Raw genomic sequence first — 26,612 nt, forward strand, 5'->3', positions numbered from 1 at the left:
CTGAAACCAATATAAACTTGTCTTAAAGGGGTAAAATATGTGACCTTTAAAGGGATACTTCAACATTTTGGCAAATTCGCCCATTGCCATAATTCCTATAGTCTTAGTTATAGGTTTGTTTCCTTTAGTTGTCGGTGCAAGCTGTTCCTACATCTGGGAGGACCGATATACCAGCTGCACAGCTAACGCTATGTAAGCAGATGGAATTTTTTGCTTTCCCTCATCAAACTCATCAAATACACAATCCACCAACTCCAAAATGCTCTCGTGGACAAATTGTGACCTACACATTCACCAGGCTATGAAATAATAACGTATAAATATATAACATTACGACACATGAAGCAAATACTCTGAACTATTTCTTGAGTAAACCACTGGGCGGAGTGACACAGTGCAGCAGCCATGTCTGGAGTGTAGTTCCGGCTTTGCATTTAATTTTAAAACATCTCCATCTCTTAATGTTACATGATTATTTACAATTGATGCTGTTTAGATGTTGTTCTGGGTTCTTTTGTGACCTACTGGATGAGCCGTCGATGCGCTTTTGGACTAATTTTGGTTGGCTGGCCACTCCTGAGAAGGTTCACCACTATTCCAAGTTTTCTCTCTTTGTGGATAATGGCTCTCACCATAGTCCGCTGGAGTCTCAAACCTTAGAAATGGCTTTGTAACCGTTTCCAGACCGACAGATGTCAATGACTCTGTTTTGCAACTATTCTTGAATTTCTTTAGATCCCAGCATGATGTGTTGCTTTTTGAGATTGTTAAGCCTATTTCATTTTGTCAGACGGGCTATAATTAAGCCTGGGTGTTGCTAGTGAATCTGAACTTTCTGAAAATGTGGTAAGTTACAGTTCATTTATGGTCTAACAAGGGGGGCAATTATTTCTTCACATAGGGTCAGGTAGGGTTGGATGGCTGTTTCCCTTAATAAATTATTATCATCATTAAAAGCTGCATTTTGTTTTTACTATGAATATCTTTGTCTAATATCAACATTTGTTTAAAGATTTGAAACATGTAACTGTGACAAAAATACAAAAATAAGCATAAAGTTTATCACAGCTTTGCATCTCAAGGTTAATGTAGAATGTATCATGTTCACACAAGGCTCATTGGCATTGAACATTAAACTATGAATTCCAAAATATAATCAGATCATCCTTAAGTCAGAGTAGACATCTGTGCTAAGTTAGAGGAAAATCCCTCTAAGCTTTCTTGTGATATTGCATTTACAAGAGCAGCTTGAACAGACAATCAGATGGACGGACAACTGGAACACTTAAATGGCTCTGGTGCTGGCTATCACTGGCATGGAAGTTTGAAACAAAAAAGACTGTAGCAGTAAAAGCATGGTATTCTGCAGGAGAAGACAGGTGATGGCTAATTGGTCTGGTTTTGTTATACTATGGCATTGTAGGCAACCTTAAAACTAGAGTCTGTTTTTACTGAGGTAGCCTGGAGGGAAGAGGTAAAATGACATCTCCTTAGGCTCATACTGATCAGGCAGTTTATCTGTTTTGACATGACTCATATGGTGACAAACAGAAATTTCACACATTCATGTTCAACCCTCCAGCTATCAGATAATTACTTCTACATGTTTGGATGGTGTGTTGTTTTGGTGGCACAATAGCCCTGCTAACACCAACCCTTTCACATTCCCTCTAGCCTGTTTCCATATATGAATCCACATGTCACTTCATGGACATGATTTGTTTACTCTTGCACCTTAGTTTGCCCTGGATAGGCTCGCTGAAGAACTCTAATCCCAGTTTAAATATCATCCAGTGAAATGTGACCATGTTATATGAGTGATACTGATCAGTTTCTGTCCTTTTCAAAGAATTATATCTGTCCCCCAAACCAACGAAAACATGCAATCTTCTTTTTGCCAGAAGGAAATAAGAAAACAGCTTCCCCTTTTTCAGTCAGTCCAATACAGTTGTCCAGTATCCTCTAATTATGTGCAGCGGGCCTCAATTTTTCATAACAAGCTCTACAAGCTGAATAACTAGAAAATGTACAAGTCTGGTAAAATTTTAATCACAAAAAATAGCCTCACATGGGATCAGAGACACAAGCAGTTTTCTTGGGAAGAAATATTATCAGAAGCATTTTTCTTTAGCTTTTCTGTCTTATATCATTGGCACTGATATGATAATACTTGAAATGTACATGTATAAAATGTGATGCATGCCAAAGGTAAAGACATTCTGGATGATTTTAGAGGACTCACAGAGGCACAACAGAAATGAAATGCTATACAATTTGCTGAGGTGTCAATTACCAAGGTGGAGAGGTGCCTGCCCTTTACAATTAGAGCTCCCTTATTAAATGGACTGATAGAATTGCTTTGATGGAAATCTATTAAACCACAACTCTGGAAAGTAAGGGGAGAGAAATCTCCATGAAAGCTGACATCAGTCTGTCTGTTACAACAATAAATATTAGAACATCTGATCACAACTGTGATCAATATGTTTAAAATCATATTTGATAAGGGAAATATAAAAATTCCATGTGAAATCCAACAGCATCAAGAGTAATGTTTATTTGAAATATCAGGAAAAACAATGGGTTACTCATTAAGATTTGATAATCCTGTTAAAAACAAATTAAAACAACTTTCTACCACAGATCTATCTTAGTAACTGTAAAATCTGGAATATAAGTCACCCTGGCATATAAGCTGCTGAAAAAAAGGTTTAAACTGTCCTTGTTTTCCAATTAGTTTAGAAAAGTCCACAATGTGCAGCTGTGTTGCTCTTTTAAAACCTTCTGTATTTGCTGAATCAAGTGTACACATCTACTAGTGATCGAGCTCTCAGCCTGCTGACAGACACAGCCCATGTCTCTCTGTCACTCTGCCCTCCTCTAACTTTTACTTGCTGCCTTTAACTAATGAGTGTTTTCAGTTAAACCCTCACACAAAAAGATCTGCATACTGGAAACTCCTTTTTTCTTTAAATGCAAGATTATGATCCATTAAGGAAGAAGAGCGGTTAAAAAGTGGCCCCAACCCCTCCCTACTTTGTCTGTTATGCATTCCAGCACAATCTGAGCAACATGGAAGCCACTTCCAATAAACAATGAATGGAGTGAATTTCCAATAGAGTGACATCTTGTCCAGTGTGATAGGGGCAGCTGCATGCACCTATGGCAATACTGATGTGTCCCAGCACTTCATACTGGTAAATCAGTCTCATCCATACAGGGTGTTTGCAATCAAGTGATCCGGAATATTCACTGGGGGTGAAGGAATAGGGGACAGCAATCAGGAATGAATGGGAACAGAGGAATGCTGACACCTCAAAGCTCTAAATGGACCTTGATGCTACAATTATCATCTGAATTTTCTACATACATTGAATATGATCCCTTCCAAAAGTGATTTTTACAACAGCTTAATAGATTTCCCTGGTGTGAAGGTGATTAATATCACAAATACTTAGTCCAGCAGACCTCCTAGCGTCTAGAGTTGTCTCGTCAAATGAAGGGGACAAGAGTCTAGAGGAGGCTTGTACTGAGCTAAGAGGCTAGCTGTGCCCCTTTAACATATAAAAAACTTATTTTGTCACAAATATGCTTTTAATTGAAATGGTGATGTACTATTTATTTAATAAACCTTAAAAGACAAAGTGATGATGCGCCAATCATGAACGAGCCTGTGCTACAAAATGGTTATTTTATGTTAGCCACAGTAGGAGTTTGAGTGCCAATTTCCTTTCCTCCATCCTTTGTTGTTACTTAATCCACATTTAAAAAGCCAAACTGTGACCAAATGAAGAGCCAAACAACCAGACACCAACAGAGCCAAATGAGCTGCATCTCTAAAAAGAGACGGATTTCCCGTCACAGGGAACGAGGCTGGAGGCTTGTAAAACTGACATCAACAGATGAAACATGGACAAAATCAGAGTTTAATGAGCTAAAACATGAAAAAAACTGTACTAAACCAAACCATAACACTGACACTGCTCATCCAGGCTTGAGACGGAGGCTTTTTACTCAAGTTCCAGGCTCACTAAAAAAGACTCAATAAGGGCAACAAAGGTGTGGATAGTGTTATTGGGATGGCAAAACAGGGGGTTTCCAGAGGGAAAATATTAAGTGGCCACAAATTAAGGTTCAAAAGTTGTTTTTATTAACTACGTCACTCCTTGGTATATACAACAACATCAGTCTCAGAGGGTTAACGTAATTATGTTTTGCAAATCCTGAAATTGCAGTAAAGTCCCTTCCCTAATCCGTATATAGGATGAGGCTAACTTTTTAGATGGGAAGAAGTATCAAAAGTATGTTTTCTACACCAGATTTCATGGTATATTTGAGTTATGTATGTTGTTTGAATGGGTCTGTCCATCCCTCTTTAGCCATAGGTTGTTGTGTATTTTATTGACTTTACTGCTGTGTCTACTTCACTGCTGTCCAAGACAAATATCACCAAGAGGACAATTAATTGTCTTGTCTCCTAGCTGAAGTATTACTGAAACTTTTTGCATAAAAAAAAAAATGATGCATACAGGAAAAAAATGTGAAGAACTGTCATTTTACTTAAGCTTTGTTGTTTCTGTTGGTACAAATGTGGCCACATTTTTGATGTGCTTACAGTTCGAGTATTTTTGGTCCTTGTTTCAATCCTCCCGTGTTTCCTCTAAGTGCTCTCCTCTTTGATCTAGCCCTCAGTAAACACAAGTGATACACTTATTGTGGAAGGCTTTCTCAGAGTTTCATCCTCAACGAAAGGCGGCTACATCCATGTTGTTCACATTGTGTTTTTGAACATAATGATCTCATGGAGAAGATAAAGCAGAGCTTATGGCTAGTGTTGTGCTCTTTGGAACAATTCAGCAGCTGAATTCTTTCCTTTATCAGCATGTTGATGTCCATCCTGGTGTAAACAGACATGACAATGAGCATTTACCTTGGACAGCATGTACCACATTTTCATCTGGTACACAACAATACCATTCATCAACCTTGTCTTCTTATTCAGAGATGATGGTGATAAAAAATCTTTGATTTTCTGAGAGCATGTAGAATAACACCCACTCTCTGTCAGCAATTTACTGCTCACAGGGACATAAAAAGCTTTAAAAATAATACCCTAATCAGTGCAGCAGGATAAATCAATATTAAGTTACAAACCTTGCTGTGCATATTAAAACAAGCAATTCAATACCTGTAGTGTAAAGCAGCACACAGTCTCTCAAGTTCCCATGCACCAGTCTGATCTTTCAGTCCATCAAAACATTAACCAAGTGTGCTTCACCTCCCTCTGTTGACTCAGGATTGTGGAGAGGCTAATGGTGTTCAGCTGAGTTATCTCTCCTCAGTGGAGCTTTCTTTTGCATTTCACAAGTTCCAGGTTCAGTGAGAAAAAAAAAGTGAAGTATTGAAAAACTCTACCAAGGTTGAGCAGAGCATCACAAGAGGACATAAAAAAAAATCTGCTGATGTCAGTAGATCACAGCTACTGGGGCTGTGACTGCTTAAATATTTCAAAATTTTAAGTCAATTCTCATTTTGGTTTCTAGTGATCATATTTTGATTCAAAATCAATTTTCAATTCCAACACACAAGAAACTCCCTCTTTGTACATAGGGGTGCTGATTCTGTCTGCTGTGCACTTAGAAACTGGTTGAAATGTTGTCAAGGTGATGTAGTTTTTATTCTTTAATCCTGTTACCAGCAGGAGAGCAAAAATGCAAATTCATGAGTAAAAAAAGACTGCATGTATTTATGCTTAACTTGCAAAATACTTTAATATGGACATAATTTGAGGGTTTAAGCCATGCTTAACGCACTTATCTCAAATACTGATCTTAAATACCCTGTAAGGTGAAATCCAAAGTTTCTGTCTTAACACACTAGATATGTTGGCATAAGGTTTATGTGACCATGTGAAAACACTGAGATCTACGTGTGACTGAATTCTGGATTTATACCGTTACAACATTTTTTACCTCTTTCCTGGCAGGGTTAAATTTGGGCGGGGCAAATATGTGGGTTGGTGATGTCACGAGCAACAGTGGGGAATGACCCCGCACCTCTAACATATTTATATAAATTCACAGAGCAGTTCATCTCAGTACAGTCTGTTGTTAGCTTATGTCACTGCCTTTACTGAAAGTTGACAGCCAGTTCAATGCTGTTGTTTGTTCACTGTGAGGTAAATTTGCCAAATCTATCAGCCACAGTGGGTTATGGATCATTTAAAGCATCAGAACAGAGATTTGAGAATCTGTCTCTTCTCTGGCACAGAGCCAGGCAGCTGCACTCTGACATGAGGTCAAGGGGCATGCTAATACTGTGGCTGCTTTTCTCCATTCAGATTGTAACATTTTTTAAATCTGAGAGGATCGTATTTCTCCTGAGTGGGCGTGGCTTCAGCTCATTCAACAGACACGACCACACCATCCTAGAGCAGATTTTACTGCCTCATTTTTCATGATTTTGAAGCTTAATTCTAAAAACTTTGACATGTTAAATTTGACTGAAATTTGAACTAGGGGTTCATAACACGGTGACCTGTCATACAACAAACCTAAATATACAGTTATTTTCACATTACAAGGTCTTTAATACTTACTAAGAACTTATTAGAAACCTGCCAGTGGACAAAAGACCGGATCGTAAATCCAAAGGCTTCACTGTTGAAAATGCTGGGGAGCAGGTCTTTGAAATAAAACAATAAAAGTCCCAAAGTCAAGAAACACAATAACCAAAGCTACTTTATTTACTGCAATAAACATCTTAAACAAATAATTAAAAAAATATTTACTTTGTTTTTTTTTTAATTTCTTTTCAGTTCAATTTCACTAGCCACAGCCAGAGTGGATTACTGCCAGACCTGTTGAATCAAAAATCCATTAAATAGAAGCTGTCAGACAAAAAACTCAAAAAGCAACACATCAAGCAGGGATCTGAAGAAATTCAAGAACAGATAGGAAACAAAGTCACTGACATCTTTCAATCCGACGCCATTTCTAAGGCTTTATCTTCAGAGAACCAAGGTGAGAGCCATTATCTACAAATGGAGAAAACTTGGAACCATTCCAGGAGTGGTTGGCTGACCAAAATTAATCCAAGAGCGCATTGACTACTAATTGAGGATGTCACAAAAGAGCCCAGAACAACATATAAAGACCTGCAGGCCTCACTTGACTCAGTTAAGGTCATCATTCAGGATTCAGCAATAAGAAAGAAACAGGGCAAAAATTGGAATACTTGAGAGAGTTCCAAGGCCAAAAATCACTGCTGACCAAAAGAACACAAAGGCTCGTCTCACGTTTGCTAAAAAAAAAAATGGCTTGGTGATCCCAAAGACTTGTGGGAAAATAATCTGTGGATTGACAAGACAAGTTGAACTTTTTGGAGGGTGTGTGTCCCGTTACATCTGATGTAAAACACACAGAATTTCACAAAAGAACATCATGCCAACAGTGAAACAGGGTGGTGGTAGTGTGATGGTCTGGGGCTGCGTTGTTGTTTCAGTGCCTAGGCCACTTGTTATAATTAATGGAAGTGCGAATTCTGCTCTCTATTAAAAAAATCCTAAAGGAGAATGTCTGACTATGAATTCAAGGCATTAAACTCAAGCGTACTTGGGTTATGTAGCAGGACAATGATCCAAAACACTTTCAGTTTTGGAGTGGTCTAGTCAAAGTCTGGACCGAAATCCAATTGAGATGCTGTGGCATGACCTTAAAAAGGCCGGTCATGCTTGAATACCTTCCAATGTGGCTGAATTAAGACAATTTTGTACAGAATAATGGGCCAAAATTCCTCCACAGTGATGTGAAAGACTTATTGCGAGATATCCCAATTGCTTGCAGTTGTTGCCACCAAGACAGGCACAACCAGTTATTAGGTTTAGGGGCAGTTCCTTTTTTTTTACACAGGGCCAGTTCAATAATAAAAAATGTTGGATGAACTGAAACATCTGAGTGTGACAAAAGTTAGAAATCAGGAAAGGGTCAATACTTTTACCATAGTTCTGTAAACAAAGTCAGTTTGCTCAAAACAGCATTTTAAGTATTTCTATATTTTTATCTTGTTTAATTTATTGTGCTTGCCATTTTCTACTCTGTCTTAATGTGCTGTTGTGTCATTTTTGTTTGGTTTTTATTTTGCATCATTCTAACATCTAAGATGGTTTGCTGTCACCAGAGATAATCAAGTTTTCTGAATGTTAATCTGGATCAATCTGTTTAGGATGGGCTTTAGATAGGGTGATGCTGTGAGCACTGATCAGCAATAATTAGCCTTTGTTCCCCTTATTTTAACTCCAGGTGGTGTCATATGATCTGGGCTCAGACCTTTGAATCGGTCCTGAAGTTCTTTGCTTTCATTTTGCCGACTTAGCACATTGAAAACAATGGGAGAAGCCTCTTCTTACCCCGGGGATTGCAGAATCTGAAGAGCACCACAAAGCCTGGCTTCAACGGACAGTCTGTCTTACTGCTCCACTGAATGTACAGTTAGTATGTCAGTGTAACACAACCATCCATTATACATGCTAGACAATGCAATGACCTGACACACAAGCACTGGTGAAAGTGAGGAGGGTAAATGGAAGAAAATATTAGCAGCAGTTTGGCAGTGCTCAAACTGGCTGTTAGTGAAAATTTACAAAAGATGAGAGAAAGTAAGTTTTAAATGATCGGTTTTGGGCCATTTTGAATTGATTCAAAATCTTAGAAATTCATAATTGGGATTCTGACATGGATCCATTTCTTCACATGCCTCTAGCAGCTATCAACTAAAATAAATTTGGGAAGGACGGGCTAAAGAAGTATAAATCTAACCATGCACAACTGGTTCATTTATAAATCCTTTCAATGTAATTGAAAGTTTGCAATTTAATATTAAAGTCATATTTTTATTAAATCTAGAAAACTGCAGTTAATCCTTGCGTGGTGTTTTTATTTTTGTTACTCAGCCAATGTCCATGGGTCTGGTGGACCTACTGCATTATAAGGCTTTTAAATCAATGCAGCCACAACATTTATGTGAACCTTCTCAACACTTAAATCCATTTACAAGCAGTATAGACAGTATTTATTGTTATTATTTGTCTATAACCCCTTTTAAAACTGATTTTATGAATAAAAGTCCAATCCTTTTTTCTTATAACATGCAATAATAAAGAAATATCGATTACAATCAAGATATTGGTGGAAAAAAACAAAACTGAAGCAATATCCTTTATCAGTGTGGAGGTATATTCTGACAGCTTTTAAATTAAACATAATTATGCCAGTCAACACATCACAAGCTTCACTGTAGTGCAATATCCATATTCATCTATAAAACACATTAGCTCCATAGAACTTTAGCCTAAACATGCCAGCCTACACTAAGGAGGGGTATGTGTAATGTGTCTTCCTGTTCTCCTTAGGTCCACATGCATGGCATCATTTTTGTGTGGACAGGTTGAAACTACATAGCACCCACATTGTCCATCCTTTAAATCCTCTGGGACCTATGCTTTTTTTTCCAACACAGAGTCTTGTCTCGACTTCTTGTCTCAAAAAGCTTGTAAAACATCAACCCTGTGGTGCACAGTCAAGCTCTAAGCATTTTTTTTTTCAGAACAACCTGAGATTTAAGAATATATGTGCTGCAGTAATGTCACTTAAATTTTTGAATAGTTATGGGACTAAAGAGACAAAGGAAAAAAACTATGTTGAAATTAAAACTCAAAAGATTTTCATGTATTAGTAAACAACACTGACATAGACTTTTTTGCACAAACTTCTTCTCTCATCTCCTAAGGACCAAAAGTTAAATGAATAATCAGTCTGTGACAAAAGGTCTTAAAATTATACCCATATTCACAAAAAAGTCCTTCTGCTTTTTGGAATTGGCATATTTTGAGTCATTAGTCAAAGCAGTTCCTGTCTGGAGAGACACAGAGAGCCACATCACAGCCTCTCTGCGTCTCTTTCTCTCCATTATGAGTCATTCAGGCTCTCTTCTCCAGTTTCAAAGTGTTGTTTGCAAAGCATGGCGTGATGACGGAAAAGCCTGCCATTAGTTGTCACAGCCTGTCACAGTGCATTGTGGGAAATTGCTTTGGTGGCTAAAACCAAAGTTATCTGCAGGAATAATCAAAAAATAAAATGGATATAGAGAAGTTCAGTACAGGGGTTAGTGGTGTGGGTTTAGTCTTCAAAGACCCTGGAACGTCATCCAAGTTTCAGGCTTGGTAGAAAACCTTCTGCGTTACCGTTCCCGTTGCTGTTTGGTGCAAGTCTTCCTCCACACTCTTTCTCCATATTTCCTGTCTCTCTCCAGCTGTCCTTTCAAATAAAGGAAAAAGCCTTCTCTTTGGATAAATGATATAAAGTGAACAGCAGAGAGCCAGAGAAATGGCTTTTCTTCCTGTAGCAGAAAGCAAAAATAGTTAAATGAACAACTCAGAAGCTATCGTTTTGTTTCCATTGATATCGCTGTCTGGTAAATTAATGACAATGACATAAAAGGTCACCAACATGAGAATAAACTGAGTTAACAAAGCCCATCTTTCAAGGACATTAAATCTCATAACAGTTTAATTCATGGAGTTATGCTAGCCTGTATCTGGGACTGTTTAAAACTTTAAGAGTTGGAATAAAAATGCAGATTTCAGAGTTTATGGACATATGGTCAAATGTCTGAGTGGGTATGAGTGGGTATGAAGTCAGCATATACACAAGCGTTGAAATTTTTCAAATCATTCAATTTCAAGTGCTATGGCCATCTGTCAGTCAAAGAGCTGAAAATGCAATATCCCCCTTAAGCCACCAAAGGTGCATTACTTTTTGGCATCCATTTCCTGCACTGAACATCAATCCGGTGCCATGGTATAATGCTCTTGTCACCACTGACAATGGAGAGGCATTACTCTCGCCTTGGTGATAGAGATGTAACTCATTTTATGGTTATATAGTGATAATGCTGTCAAAGAGGGAAAGAGAGAGGCAGGGTGGCACAGAGAGAGATGTGGAAAAGAAAAGATGCAAAAAGAAACTTTAACGAAAAGAGAAAAGTATTTTTCTTCCAGTTTTCTGCCTTTTTTTAATGTGGCTTACTCATCATTTCCAATGTGTGCTGAGATCAGTTTTGCAAATTCAGCAGCTACCTCAGATTTCATTAATTAAGCTCTCCATAGGTCATAAGCATGACGTGATTAATCACATATTAAAGCATCAATGTGTCATTAAATCGCCCTGAATTACTCATATTGTAGAGCAGGGCATAAGGAAGTGACCCATGTAGATTTATGACGGTGTGTTTCCATCCTGGGTTTGGAGTATTAAATCTTCCCTTTAGACAAAGATATCCATCATATCTATAGCTCCTATACTGACAGGAACACAGAGAGAGCTGGATATTGCCATGATCCCTCTTCAATTTCACAAAGGCCATGACCCCAGCCACAGCAGACCATGCGCAGTGATGATGGATAGGTGAGATTCATTTCCAGACCAACTCTAAACAAGCAGGAGGCCTTCACACTTGAAGTGTGAGCAGAGGTGGCAGCCTGTTGGAGGAGCGAAGAAATAGCATTCACACCATCATGTTCCGAGAGGTTTATTCTAACTCAGGAGGGTCGACCAGTTTAGTCTGGGTCATTTCAGACGGTGAGTAAAATGTCATCTCAACCAATATGGCTCCTCTGTTAACGCCGAGACTAGCTGGAAATGTGGGTCTCACCTTTCTTTCATGTGTGGGGGGCATAATTGAAAAAGTTGGCTTCCAACTGGGGAAGTTCAGGCAAAACCTTTTAGCTGGACGTCAAGTCAGGTTTGGAAATGTGACTCAGAAATCCAGGTTCAAACTGAGTAATAGAGTCAATGACTAATAAATGGAAATATGAGATGTGAAAAATTGACAGAGAACAGTGCTGTAGGGCTGTCGCCTCACAGCAGGAAGGGTCCTGGTTTGAATCATAGTCGGACAGGGCCTTTCTGTTTGGAGTTCTCTCCAGCTTCCACCCACAGTCCAAAGACATGCTCGAAAGGTTAATTAATTCTAAATTGCCCGTTGGTGTAAGTGTCAGTTTGACACCTTGTGTGTCAGACCTGTAATTGACTGGTGATCAGTCAGAGGTGTACCCTGCTTCTCACATACTTTCCCTAGAATTATTTAATGAATGGTCTTGGTCCAGACTACCTGTCAGAGATGGTTTTAGTCTATGAACTGTGGCGGCCCCTCAGATCCTCTGGTTCTTCTCTCTTAGCTGTTCCATAAAGCAGAACTGAAAATTTTGATGATTTTTCTTTCAGTTATTACACTCGCAGATGACAGAGCAGACTGACAGATGATCTGAGAAGAATTGAGAACATCGACATTTTTAATCCCAAGATGAAAATTCATTTATTCAGTCTGACTTTTATGTAGTACTTTATGACTTTATGATTATTAGTATTACTACAATCATTCTTCTATTTTGTTTTTTTTTTTATTTTATTCAAATTTTAATTCTTCATTAAGGGTTTTCAGGATTTTGTTTAGTTATTAAGGTCATCTACTCTTTATGTCAATTTTTGAAAGGTTTTTAATTATGTGGGATTTTTCATCTTTTATCATTGTTATATTATATTTTACAAATTTTAATGCTTCTTAAATTTATTTTTTCCTTTATTGCTTCACATTTTATCTCTGTCTCTTTTATCTTATAAAATCATCCATCTTTTTAACTATTTTATCAAATTAGTTTTGGTCTCTATTTAATTTAACATTTTACTTTTTTGTCAATCATTCTTTTACTTTCCTTTAAACTGCAACTGAATTTGTTTGAAAGGTGCTATATGATTGAGTTTGACAGTAGCAACTGACTCCACCATGCTGTTAACCCATAAGAGATATGATGTAGTGATAATGGATGGAAGGATGATCAATATTTCATAGATAGCAATAAAGATTGTGGAATAAATCCCTATGATATCATTATCACATTAAAGGCGTACACAATAAACACATATCAAAAATATTTTTGAAAACGAGCACTGCTTTCTCATCCAGCATGTCTACATTTTACACTCACACAATTTCATGCAGTCAGATTAAACTCAAACTAGCTATCAGTCACTCTCACAGGAGCAGTGGGCAGTAAACCGTTAGTAGATAAAAAGACAATTTCTTAATCCCAAGAGAAATTCAAGATACAAGATAATACCCTCACTGGTGTAACTTTTGCCATGAAATAGATTTTTGCAACACTGTCACCATCTGCTTAAATGCATGTGTTGTGCCATAGTGCACACAATAGACATAACCAATGCCACCGATAGATCAAACTGCCAGTCACGGTAGTGGGTAAAAAAAAAAAAAAAGAAGCATCATCACCATCCATTTCTCTCTGATACCTAAAAACAGTCAGGCCACTAACCAAACGTCATCTGCTTGTTTGGTTGTTAGTAACATGCAGCACAGTAATCCAGTCAAATGGATGCTGTCTCCTCCTTCCTTTAACACAAGCTGTGAGCTGCAGCAGATCTATTGTGTTTGAGTTTGACCAGGTGCTGCAGTGATTGGTATAATGACAGCTTTGATTAAGCGTTTAAAGGTTCGTTTTAACTGATGACTCACTTGTCAAGTCCACAGTGATTTAAAAAAACAGCACGGGCTTTAACCAGGGTTAGAGAAGCAGCTACAGGTTCTTTGCAGACGTCAAGCAGCAACGGAGAACATCCAACGGGGGGCAAAAAGAGATTTCTGTATAGAGAAACGCTACCAAAAAGGCCATGTTTTAAGCTGTTTACAATTCTGCCATGTGTTCAAAGGGCAAAAATAAAAATATTTCTTAATTCTTCGGCTACTTTGTGTCCCAAGTGGCTAAAAAATAAATAAATAAATAAATAAAATCACAGAGAAACAGCAGCAGGCTGGAATTAAAAAAGCCTCTGTCCAAAGCCTGAACAAGTGGCTTTACAAAATGCTAGTGTGGTCCGTTTCCATAAAGTGGTCTGGTTTGGTTCAGTACAGTTTGTAATGACTGAGCACATTAAACTCTGATCTTGCCCACGTTTCCTCAGCTGTCCCCTCATGTCTGTTATGACAGGAACTCCGTCTCTTTTCAGAGATTCAGATCATCTGGCTGAGCTCAGTAGAGCTGGTTGTTTGGATCGTAGCCAACTCCTAACTTTTTTTTTTAACAATTTTGCTTTTTTAAATGTGGACTGAATAACAACAAAATAAGTAGGAAAGGAAAGTGGCACTCAAACGGAAGCTAGCTACTGTGACTCATACAAAAGAGCCGTTTCGTAGAACAGGCTCGTTTGTGAATGGCACATCATTACTCTATCACTATCCCCATCAGGTTTCGGTTGATAGTATCTCAACCTTTCAGTTAAAATCGTGTTTGTGACAAAATTTGTATTTTTAGATGTGTGAAAGGGGCTCAGCTAGCTTCTTGGCTCAGTATAAGACCACTCTCCTCCAGACTCTTGTCTTTTTTCATCTGGCTGGACAACACTAGATGCTAGGAGGTATGCAGGACTGAGCGATTTGTGACAGTGATTGCCTTCATGCCAGGTAATACATGAAAATGTGGGAAAAACACTTTTTTGTAAAATGGATGGCTCATACTCAATGTATGTAGAAGTTATCTGATGAATATTGCAGTGTACAGGTCGATTTAGTGTAGTAAAGTACTATCTTTCTCATTCTCATTCACTCTTAATGGCTGTTTCCCCACTTCCTGACCCCAAACAGACATTCAGGATCACGTGATTGCAAACAACCTATGAACGCTGTAGCTCTGTACACTCACTGGACCTCAGCAGAGGGGAAACTTAAAACTCCACTTCCAATTTCAAAGAACAGAACAGAACATGCAGAGACTTGTGAAATGATTTTTCTGTGCCCCTATGCTCAGGCATCAGTATACAATACTCAATACTGAAAGATAGAAATGCACATAACATTTTTTTCCTGATTTTTGCAGACCTGGAAGGAACAGGCTGTAAGTCCAAAATCATTGAATTATGATAGTAAGATTCACACACAATTTGCCAGTATTTGAGCAAATAGTAACACAATGTAATTACTTCATATAACTTCCTGTATTTTTTCTCATTTCTCAGTATATATGAAAGAGCACTAAAAGATAGAGAAAGAGTAGTAAAATGTCATTTTGCCAATATTGCTTAACACTAATAGCAATCAAACCTAAAAAAATAAACTGAAGTCAAATTAGTATTCACAGATATCATACTGAGCCATTTCCAATCATTTTCCTCTGCAGAGCACAGCAGGTAAATCCTGCCATGATATACAAAGTGCTGATTACCCCTGGCTAAAGCTTAAAATGTATTAAGGGATGGGAGACAAGTAACTAAATGGGACCATTAAAGAGCCAATTGTGAGCTTATTGACTTCTTCTGTACGATTTGTTTTCAAGTCTAAAGCTGAACTTCAGCAAACCCAAAGTAAAACTTTTCCATTTTGGCTCAGACAAGAGCAAACAAACTGTAGTGTTGAGCGCACCATTAGCTTTACCTTCACTCCTGTAGTCCTCCTGAGAGCTGAGCAGACTCACAGCTGACAGGGGGTGACTGGAGAAAGCAGGCCAGTCAGGAGTCACCAGCCCACCACTGTGGTGTTGTCGAGGTCTGCTGCGCGAGTTGAGCACTGACGAGCTGTCTGGTTTCATTCGTAATACTGCTGCATATGATATAGGCCGTGCTGCAACCGCTCTTGCAAAATCTGGAGAGAGAAAAGGTTGAAAAATAAGAGGGAGATACGTTACAAACTGTCAGTGAAAGAGTTTGGCTGTTCAAAGGCGAGAAACATTTGGACTGGGGAATGGTGCTGCGGATGAATACTTGGAAAAGCGTCTCAAAAGGGAGTCCATATGGACGGGAAGCTTTTTGCAAATGCTAACTGGATGGTTTAGAAATGTCAAATCTGTCATTTCTGATCCTGCAACTCTCGCCTACCCTGCAGCAACCCCTGCGTTCCTGCCATTTCCAATCACCTGACCTCCCGTGCCTGACGCTTCCCCAGCCACCCTGCAGCATACACCAGACCCTTTCCATTTATTCTCTGCCACATCGTCTTATGTTCTTTTAACTTAGCGATGAACTCCTTCCTACCTTTTGGACTTCGGCTCATTTGCCTGATCCTTTACTGAATGCGTTAGCTTTATCTTCTTTGTCCGCTATTACGTAACACTATAAGTAAAAGTGAACTTTTAGCTTTACCTGGTCTGACTTTAGAAATTAAACTTAATATAACCGAACTGCTTTTACTTTAACCTCCATAACCTATAGTTCACGTTCTGTAATATCTGCTGCTTAAGTCAAACTGATGAGCTCCCTTGATACTGTATGTGTAGTGAGATTTTTTTGTACACAGAGTTTTACAGGTCAGAAATGTTGCTGAACACATGCAAAGAAAAGAAAAGAGTGGAGACAGCAGAAAAAGGAGGTGTCACGATTCAGAGACAGCTCTGAGTGAATAAAGGAGGAAAAACCTGGAAAGCATTTCCAACAGTCTGCAGAAAATACATGTACTGTTGAAAAACAAGTCAGAGTATCTGGGATTTCTGCAGAAAAATCCATATTTAGAAACAAGGTGTTGGTTTGGAGGTTTGAAGCCTCAGTGAGCCTGGATCTATTCTTCTTTTGGCCTTAATACAACCCACCAGGACAGCAATTCTCCTAATCACCACAGAGAAACCTGTTTAGAAGAAGAGAAATGAACAACAACACACTTTTATGCCCCATTTCTAACAATCTACACAGTTTCCTTTCTTGCTTTCATACTGTCAGTATTTTCCTTGAGCGTCTATCATATAGTTGTCATCATGTAAATTCACCTAAGATGCCTTAAGGCAAAAAGATGCTCTTCTTAAGAGGTGCTGCAGATACTCTGTACTTTGGAAGTCACTGTTATCAAAGTCTAAAAATGAATTAAATGGCAAGTTTAACAGAACAGGAGAGAAACAGCTTCCTTTCAAGTAAAACAGCCAATGAAGGCTAAGAATGATATTCTCTCTGAAATGCAAACTACTGTTGAGGCTGTCACTATTCATTGCAGTCACCATTTTCTTCTCCCCCTTTCTTCTGAGGAATTCAGTCCACTTCATGTAGGGTGATGTGCCAATGTGTTGTCTTTTATGGTCTATGAACGTAACAAGTCAAGATTACAAACACAATTATTTCGTCCGTGACAGCTGATCATCAGTGCATATTTTCTCCAAAGCAACTGTACACTCCAGCTTAAACAGAAAGCTGTAAACTACTCATGATATGGAAACATTTCTGCTCGTATATAAGCTTCAAGGAAAAATTCAAAAGACTACAATATCAACGCACAGCAAGGGTCTAAGTAGAGCTCTGCAAAAGAGGGTGGGTGCTGAAGTGTTTTGCGCTGAATGATAAAGTGCTATAAAAGAACTGAACAAAACTGAGAAATAATTACGTGCCCTTGGGGACTTGTCAGCTGCAAAAATACGCCCATCTACAAACCGAGAGCGGGCAATTACTGAGTTACATATTACGGAGAAAAGTGGGGAAAGGAAATCCATTTGAAATAAAAGGTACTCTGAGTTTAAAAATTGATAAGCAAAGCAATTAGCAGTTGGTTGGTTGTCAGTTTAATAATCTATCTGGCTGAGAATCGGGATTATTAAGGTGTCAAAGAAAGTCTCACTATTTAGTCTCGGATGGTGAAGGAATGCCACCTTGTACTGTCACAAGAAAAAATATGACACGTTTCTTTCATTTTACCCAAGTGGAAGGACTGCTTTCTGAATCATGCATGTAGCATATGATCACACATCAGAGTCCTTCCCCTGCCCTGTTCAATCTCCAGCTCCTGCACTAACATGTCAAAGCGTCCTTAGACAAGACACTGAACCACATATCCCTCCAAGTTCTGCAACAAATCACGTTGAGAGCCATTGTCCACAAATGGAGAAAACTTGAACCAGTGGTGAATAGGGGTGTGACGAGACTCTTATCTTACGAGACGAGACGAGGCGAGACAAGATTTGGGCCCACGAGACACAAGACCAGGTTTTACCCTTTTTTTTTTTTTTTTTCAATTTTGGAAAAAAATAGATGGGTGGGTAATATGTCCTTTATACAGCTATAGGCCGTAATTGCAAAGCCTTCAGGTATATTCAGAAATGTTTAAACTAACTCCTCTTGTATTGAGTAATCCATCAATGCTTACACAGTTTGTCTTGTCTAACTCTGACTCAAACTGTACATTTAAATGCTCCTCACATTAAACCTTTCATTCCAATAGCCTACCACATTTTTATTTTACTACACTACACACTCATTGCCACAGTTACAATAATAATAAAAGCATTGAGATTATTTTGAAAGTACTTTAAGCACTGTTTACAACAGACCTAAATATAAAGATCTGCATCAGTAAAATCAAACCATTTCTCATCCTCTTTAGGTACATCCATATTTAAAACACTCAAAAGAAATAATTCTCTCAATAACACGTTGCACGTCTGCTGTCAGACAACAAGCAGGGCACGTTTAACTGGGTCTATAACTGCGATTTTTAGAGCTAATGATGCACTCTATGGCGCTGAAAGAGAGTTTGTTTGGCTAAGTTTACCGCTGCAGTGGCCAATACAACGGTCCGTCACGCTACACGTTAAGCTTCTGATTGATGATACGCGCAGCCAACAGCTGATGGATGTGTGACTGACAGATGAGAAGGAGACATGACGATGCAGCACGGAAACAAAGTTATAAAGTCACATACACCCACACAATACGAGCAAGTATGTGCGCATACACAAACTAATTTAACACTACATTCTTCTTACGGAGACTGCACAGCACTAACATTTCATCATTTTGGACCGCTATGATGAACTTATTATGCATTGGAGGATCATGTGCGGCCCCAAGTAGCGCACGCGGAGGAGGGGGTGGGGGTTAGAGCAGTAACTGAACTGGTCAAGGATCAGCTCTGTTTCTTCATTAGCCATCAAACCAAGTGTCCAGAGCATCTTTGTGATCTTTTATAATGTCCAGTTTGGTATTGTTTTCTGTAAGGACAGCTGCTGCTCCTAGTGTCTCTGCAATATTAATCTCACGAGATAGATTTTTCCTCGATGAGAAATCTTGTAACGTTTTGATCTTGCGAGATCTCCTGGCACGAGATCTCGTCACACCCCTAGTGGTTAACCTTTCCAGGAGTGGCTGGCCTTCCAAAATGACTCCAAGAGCACATCGATGACTCATCCAGGAGGTCACAAAAGAGCTCAAAACAACATCTGAAGACCTGCAGGCATTACTAGACTCAGTTAAAATCTGTTTTCATGATTCAAGAAAAAGACTGGGCAAAAACGGTTTCCATGGGAGAGTTCCAAGGCCAAAATCACTGCTGACCAAAAAGAACACAAAGGCTCAAGGCACATTTGCTAAAAAACATTTTGATGATCCCCAAGACTTTTGGGTATAAATGTCTGGTATAAAACATAACGCAACATTTCATTAAAAGAACATCAGACCAAAAGGATCCTGAAGGAGAATGTCAGGCCATCAGTTCGTGACCTCAAGCTCAAGTGCACTCGGGTTTTACAACAGAACAGATATACAGTTAACCTTGCAAAGCAGATGGATACACCCAATTCCTTGTTTTTCACTGGCAAATCCATCTGGTTAAGCTCTTATCTGAACCATTCGTGTCCAGTTAGAAAGTGACAGGACCAATCAGCGATGAGGGGCAGTACTTTGGGCATGGCGGAGTCATGACGTAAGCAAGCAGCTTCAAGAGGCCTGTGCAGTTATGGTAGAAGAGATTAGCGTGGATGCTGCTAGTTTCATCAGAAATTGATAACATTTCCTCGTTAAAAGAAGAACAAAGAACAACACTGAGTTGTTTTCTTTTCAAAAATGACAAAAGTTGTGTACTGACATGTCTACAGTTGCCATGGTTCGTGTTATGCAGTTCTCTTTGGAGTTTACTCCCAGGTAAGGGCTACGTCACATGTTTTGTCGCTCTGACTGGCCCATAAAGATGTGACAGACAGAATGTTCATCCAATCACCCTCCGCATTTTAAACGCTGTCTATAAGAAGCGTGTCAGGTTAAGGGTTTATGCCTCTTTATTCTTACTTCTGTTCTCCTTTTTCATATTTTCGATTGGTTTATTGGAATAAAATTTACAACTAATAGACACTTTATTTTGCTTTTGGCTGTGTTAGGACATCCTGAGTTGAATAAAACTGATCCAGAAATTTGTCCTTCACTCAGTCCTACTTCTAAGTTAAAAAAAAAATACAGCTCAATATCAACATCAATCCCCTTTGATCAGTTCAACTCTGACACACAAAAATCTTTCAAAGAAATTCAGAAGTGTCAGCTGTCAGCTCGCCTTTGCCACTATGATGACATTTTGAGGTTAAATATATACGATGGAAGGTATATGTGTCTAAATATGTTCATATAAGAAAAGTTTCCCTTTAGATAATTAATGGATAATAATAACTAATTATGACATATGAAAGTCTGTTATAATTGAGACAACCGCTTCCAGAGCTTTGGTTTCAGATATGCATACAGCATATATAACTTTATTCAACCTAGTATCTCCGTGCCTGACAGCTGTACTCCTGACAGTAGCAGTGTGGTTTAGAAAAGCAGCGAGTGATGACAACGAAGAGCTTTTTATGAAATAGGTTGATGCTGCTGAAATATGACAGCTCCATGACTGTATTTGTCAGTTTTCAAAATACTGTTAGGGAAAAATAGACGATTCCTCTTGGTAAGTGGGAAATGTAAACATGTCATGCTGTCTGAATGCCAGTTGGCACATTGATGATATAAAGAGTTGCAGTTGTAATAACAAAGGAAAAAAAGAGCTAGGCCTGATGTATGGTTGATGAATGAATGCAGTTTTAATAATTATTCTGGCAATAAAACAACTAGATTCCAGTCCTTCTCCCTACAAATTAAAAGCTCTCTCAGTGAGGATTCAAGGTGGGGCCTGAATGGAGCTCAGGGTTTTAGCACAGTAATCAAAAGTGCTTGAGTCAAGTCATTATGTTCTTTAGTATGAACACAGCTTTGTGGTTAGGTTGACACTATTCCGACACATTCAGTTAGGTTGCCCCACAGTCAGAGATGTGTTGATTGGACTTGGAGTCCGTTTGAGGGCTGTAATTCTGCACTGCTTAATTGTACTGTGTTATAGATTCCCATCCCTTGTTGTCTGTGGGGGTGGAAGGTGTTACATTGGACGATAAAAGATGGAGCTTGGTGTCCCTTCAGTAATGAAATGTTGAGCCAATGACAGATCCCGGCTGGAGATACAGCTATCTTGGGGAGATGATTTTCACATGACTGTTCATACGACTGTTTTCTTAGTTACTTTTATGACAGCGGAGTAAAAAGATCACAAGGAGAAGTTGTATGCTTTGAATTTTGTTCTGATAAACATTTTAATATTTAAAGCAATTCAGTGTGCACCAGAAATATGACAGCTATGATATCTAAAAGAAACTTAAATGACGGAGCACTGGATTTTTGTATTTGTTTCTGTTACCAGTAACGAAACATGCACAGTATGGCCCAATCCCATTTCTCCCCTTAACCCTCAATCTTAACCCTCAGTCTCAAAATGCCCCAATCCTGCAAAGTACGAGGGCTGTCCCAATACTCCTGAGCGTTGAGCTTTTTTTGTTTATTTTTTTATTTACCCTTTATTTTAGCTGGGGAGAACCCACTGAGACCAAGGTCCCTTTTCCAGGGGTGCCTTGCAGCAATAAAGTACAATACATGATTTAAAAAAAAAAAAAAAAACATGTGGACAAATACATTCATAAACACATATATAATTTGTAAACACATGCCCTGGTTTATAAATCACAATTTAAAGCAGCTGCAATCAGCTTCCTTATACAGTTCAGACACAAGCTCTTTAAAAACGCTGTATGATACCAAAGAGGGCAATCTAGCTGTCAATTGAAAATTATTCCACATAATGGGTGCAGCAACACTAAAAGCAGTCCTACCCCATTCGGTCTAAACCTTGGTGTTTGTGATCCAACTCTGAGATTTGGAAGTAAGGGTTGAGATGTTCATAGATAAGAGAGAAGTCAGGTAGAAAGGGAGTTTACCAACAAGCGCTCTGTAAATCAAAAAGGATACTGTGCTGCTTTCTACGCTGACTTAACGAGGGCCAGCCAGCTTAAGGGGTGAGGGGTGAGACTGAGGGAGTTATCTCCCTCAGTTTTGAGCTGTTCCTGGACCTCCCTTGGTATAAAGGGTTATCACTCAAAGAAAGGTGGCAGCGAATGCGGGCAAGAAATCGAGCTATAAATGTAAATTTCTGTGTTAATAGAGATTTAAAAATTACAAAAACCACTCCAATATCTTAGTTTAACAATATTTTATGGATCGTTTGTCTTTCTGTAGCATAACATTTACTTTTAATTTTACGATCGTAAGCCGGTAATTGTGCCGTCACGGACCAGCCTAAGAGGGTGTCCTGAATTTCAATGCCTTGCCGGGCGTCCAGCTCAGCCTCAAGCCGTATGCTTATTTGTCCTCCTTTGGAGAGCGTAACACAGCATTTCATTCTCATTCCAGAGCATGCAGACACATAACAATGAGCAAAACTGCACTTGAGAAACATGGACATTTACAAATGTTTATGTTGCACTTAGAATTCTGAACTAGTCCTGTCTCAGGGTGTGAGAATGACAGGCTGTTTATGTTGTGTAAGAAAAAGAGTTCTAAATTAATTAAGACACAATTGTGATTTATTACGATTTTATAATTCCATTTTTTAGTCTGTGACCACCCATGCACTGAAATTTTTTTAAGTGAAAAGTTTTGAGCTGTTTTCAGGATCAGTGTCCCTATTATTAAGCTTCCTTTATAAGTTGTGCTGAATTCTCAAAAAATTAGAATATCATGAAAAAGTTCAATATTTTTTGTCAGTCATTCTGAAAGTGAAATCCATATATTATATAGACTTGTTACACATAGAGTGAAGTATTTCAAGCCTTTATTTCTTGAAATGTCGATGATTATGGCTTATAGATAAGAAAACCCAAAATTCACTGTCTCAAAAAATTTGAATATTACATAAGATCAATATAAAAAGGATGTTTTAAACAAAAAATGTCAGGCTTCTAAAAAGTATGTTCATTTCTATGCCTTCAATACTTGGTTGGGCCTCCTTTTGCATGAATTACTGCATCAATGGGGCATGGCATGGAGGCAATCAGCCTATGGCACTGCTCAGGTGTAATGGAAGCCCAGGTTGCTTTGACAGCGGCCTTGGGGTCATCTGCATTGTTGGGTCTGGTGTCTCTCATCTTCCTTTTGTCAATTCCCCATAGATTCTCTATGGGGTTCAGGTCAGGCCAGTTTGCTGGCCAATCAAGCACAGTAACACCATGGTCATTGAACCAGCTTTTGGTACCTTAGGCAGTGTGGGCAGTTGCCAAGTCTTGCTGGAAAATAAAATCAGCATCTCCATGAAGCTTGTCAGCAGAAGGAAGCATGAAGTGCTCTAAAATGTCCTGGTAGATGGCTGCGTTGACTGTGGACTTCAGAAATCACAGTGGACCAACACAAGCAGATGCCATGGCAGCCCAAATCATCAGTGACCGTGGAAACTTCACACTGGACTTCAAGCAACGAGGGCTCTGTGCCTCTCCACTCTTCAAGGTCCCAGAGTCTGGAGGAGGGGTTCTGTCTGCTCTGAGGCTGTCATTTTTATATTTTCTTTTACTGAAGAAATCATGATGGAAAACTAAATGGATCATTTATACAGTGTAAAAGTGAATTTAGGACTATTATGATGGGATTTTTCAATGAAAACAAGAAAAAAGAAATGTAGGTTATTTTTCTGGCTTTTGTTTGCCTGTATTCTGATGGGTCAGCTGAAAAGAGAAAGGACATATGGGAGAGATTTATCCTTCCATAAGAGACAGGGATAAAGATCCCACTCGATGTGTCATTCCCAGTTATAGTTTAGCTGGTTGAATTGCCTGGTGATGCAAAGCTGATGGATTTGCCAGATTCCATGTCTGTCATCAGGTGGATCCTTCTTGCAAAGTTTCAACAATTGTCCCCGGTCAGAGAAAGACTGGACCAATCAAAGTAGTTTAAATGACCTACCTTGTAAGAGATTAAATCATATTTCTTTGGATATGTTGACTTAAATATTAATATAATACCAATTAATCCAACATTAATGGCACCCCTGAAGCAATCTAGCACTGTGTGGATGAGGTGAACTTAAAGTTAAAGTTACATGTAATGAAATGCTGGCTACAGACATAAGCATGTCTGTATTTTGCATCCCATGGCTGGACGAAGCTCATCTTTCCACTGGCTGACCTGCAGCCACAGGGTCTTCCCACTCAGCTCTGTGCTCTGGCTTGGTACTTAAAAAATTCAAACATAAAAGATCTGAAGTTAAAGTTTATTTTTAGTGCAAAAGACAACACAGTAGTTCTTCAGCATTGAGGATAATAGTCTGCTTTCCCTCTCTGCTAGAAGCAGATGTTCAGTTTTGTGGGCGTTCCCCTTGATGCCAACTACACCTTTTCAACCTTTCAGGACTTTCAGTTTGCAAACTCTTATTTCAGCTGCATGTTTGTTCTCCCTTGAAAGTAGCATTTTAGACCGGAGCTGACTCCTGACAAATGTAGATAAAAAATGGCTTTCTGTTTGTTTGACTACTGCAGTCAACAGGCACTTGCTCTTGTCAGCTGTCACCTTCATCTGATAAAAGCAATGACCCTTGCAGTTCCCGCAGATCCCCATCTTTCACAGCGCGCAAAATCAGAGACGCTCATTGTTGTTGAAAAGGCTGCACCTGCTGCCTTTCAGGGAACTACGCAGTAATGCCATCGGTGATCGTGTCAGGTCTTAACACCCCCCGCATCACGATAACATCAGCAAAGGAGACAAAGGCCATTTTAGACTTCAGAACGTTCCTTTACCGTGCTCTTTTTATCTCACACTTTGGGTTATCTCTCATGGAGAACACCTTTCAGGGTAAATCAGCTTTGTGTAGAGTGTTCATGTAGTATAAGAAACAACAGAGACTAAAAAATGTGCTAATAACACAGAGAGGAGAAAGGGTGAGGCTACAGGAAGATGACGTGCTTTAAGGCAGAAGAGGAAAGACCTGGGGAAACTCATTTGCTCGTATTGGGTCATTGGGTTGGCAAAGCAGAGGAGACAATGTACGAGTCTCAGGTTTGTCTGCAGCCCCTTAAATATGGTGAGCAAATTAATTTGAATAACATACAGAGAGGAGGTGAGATGCTCATGGGGCCTCAAGTAGACGGACATGATTAGCCATAGCCTGTAAGATTAATGAAGACCTTCACAGGCAGATTATATTGACTGAAGCTGATTATGCTTGAGACCATTTATTCAGCTGAATATCATTACAGAAAGAACAATCCATACATCATATGCAACCTCACCTCACCTCATATCACAGTAGACTACTTGTTAAAACCCGGTCTTTTTTCAGATCCTCCGTGTGTACTTTCGAGATTGTGTGAGTCGCTTCAACCTTGCCAGAGAAGCAATGAAGACACTGTGGTGATGTATGATGGAGGGGATTATGTTGTCATTTCTCTTAATGGGAAGTGTGGAAGTCTCTATCCTGCATGATCTGTTAGTTTGGACATTAGATGAGATGGTTTGAACACGGCAGGATCATCTGGAAAAAGAGGATTGGATCCAGTAGATTACAGCCATAGAGCTTAGGCTATCTAAAATTAATGTATTGAAAAAATGAAAACACTGGTTCATCTCATAGAAGGGTAGGAAAAAATCAAACCAGAGCACTTTCAAATAGACATGAAAAAAGAAAGTAAGAAAAACAATGCTTAAAAAAAAGACAGTTAACCAGGTGTTGTTTTTTTCTCCACAGTGCATTGTGGAGTCCCTCAAGGCTCATTACTTTGACCAATTTTATTCAGCCTCTGTATGCTCCCACTTGGCCATGTTATGCAAAGACACATTATTCAATCTCATTGCTATGCTGATGACACACAACTGTACCTTCAAATAGAACTTAGCACCTCTCCAAACCTCTCAAAAATTTCTATTATTCTATAGAAAGTAAAAAATTAATGTTCACATGGGATGTACAATAGTATTGCTGTGATATGGGTTGGGAGATATTAAGTTCATTTTGGTATCAGCAGATATGAGAATCTCAGCCAATGCACTGCCCATATATTGGCAGTAAATATCAGCCTATATTGGCTGTATCAGCCCTATGACCTACAGTATGTCAGCTGAAGTCTTTTTTATTTTATTATCTTTTTATTCCTAAAACTTAAAGTGTGTTTTAAGGACTTAAGTTTTTGGTCTGAACTACATTTATATATCCATATTGGTAACACCTAAAACAGACATGACATGCATGTTTGTGTCCAAATCAATTTTTTCCTTTTGAAAAAATTAATGACTAGTCAGTCTATGCAGGCAAAGAAGGCTGGATCCTTCATAGGCTGGGTCCTTTGAAGGATGCTGCCCCTGAATTGAGACGCAGCTAATGATAAGACACAAAACCTTACACAGAAGGGGAAAATATATAAATAAATAAGAAACAAATTTACTCTAAAACATGACAGGGCAACAAATAAA

At 38.9% G+C, this 26,612-nt stretch overlaps 1 protein-coding gene across 4 annotated transcripts in view; it reads right to left on the bottom strand.

Moving 5' to 3' along the window:
• The window catches only part of cntn5 (contactin 5), a 244,915-nt gene that overhangs the window by 130,795 nt on the left and 87,508 nt on the right, over nucleotides 1-26,612 (bottom strand). For all 4 annotated transcript variants that reach the window (XM_041805310.1, XM_041805301.1, XM_041805293.1 and 1 more), the window contains exon 3: nucleotides 15,499-15,705. In XM_041805310.1, coding sequence (XP_041661244.1) covers nucleotides 15,499-15,705 — 207 coding nt within the window. The remainder of the gene's footprint in view (nucleotides 1-15,498; nucleotides 15,706-26,612) is intronic.

The sequence above is a fragment of the Cheilinus undulatus genome, linkage group 2 (genome assembly GCF_018320785.1).
Source record: "Cheilinus undulatus linkage group 2, ASM1832078v1, whole genome shotgun sequence".
Taxonomy (NCBI): Eukaryota; Metazoa; Chordata; class Actinopteri; order Labriformes; family Labridae; genus Cheilinus; species Cheilinus undulatus.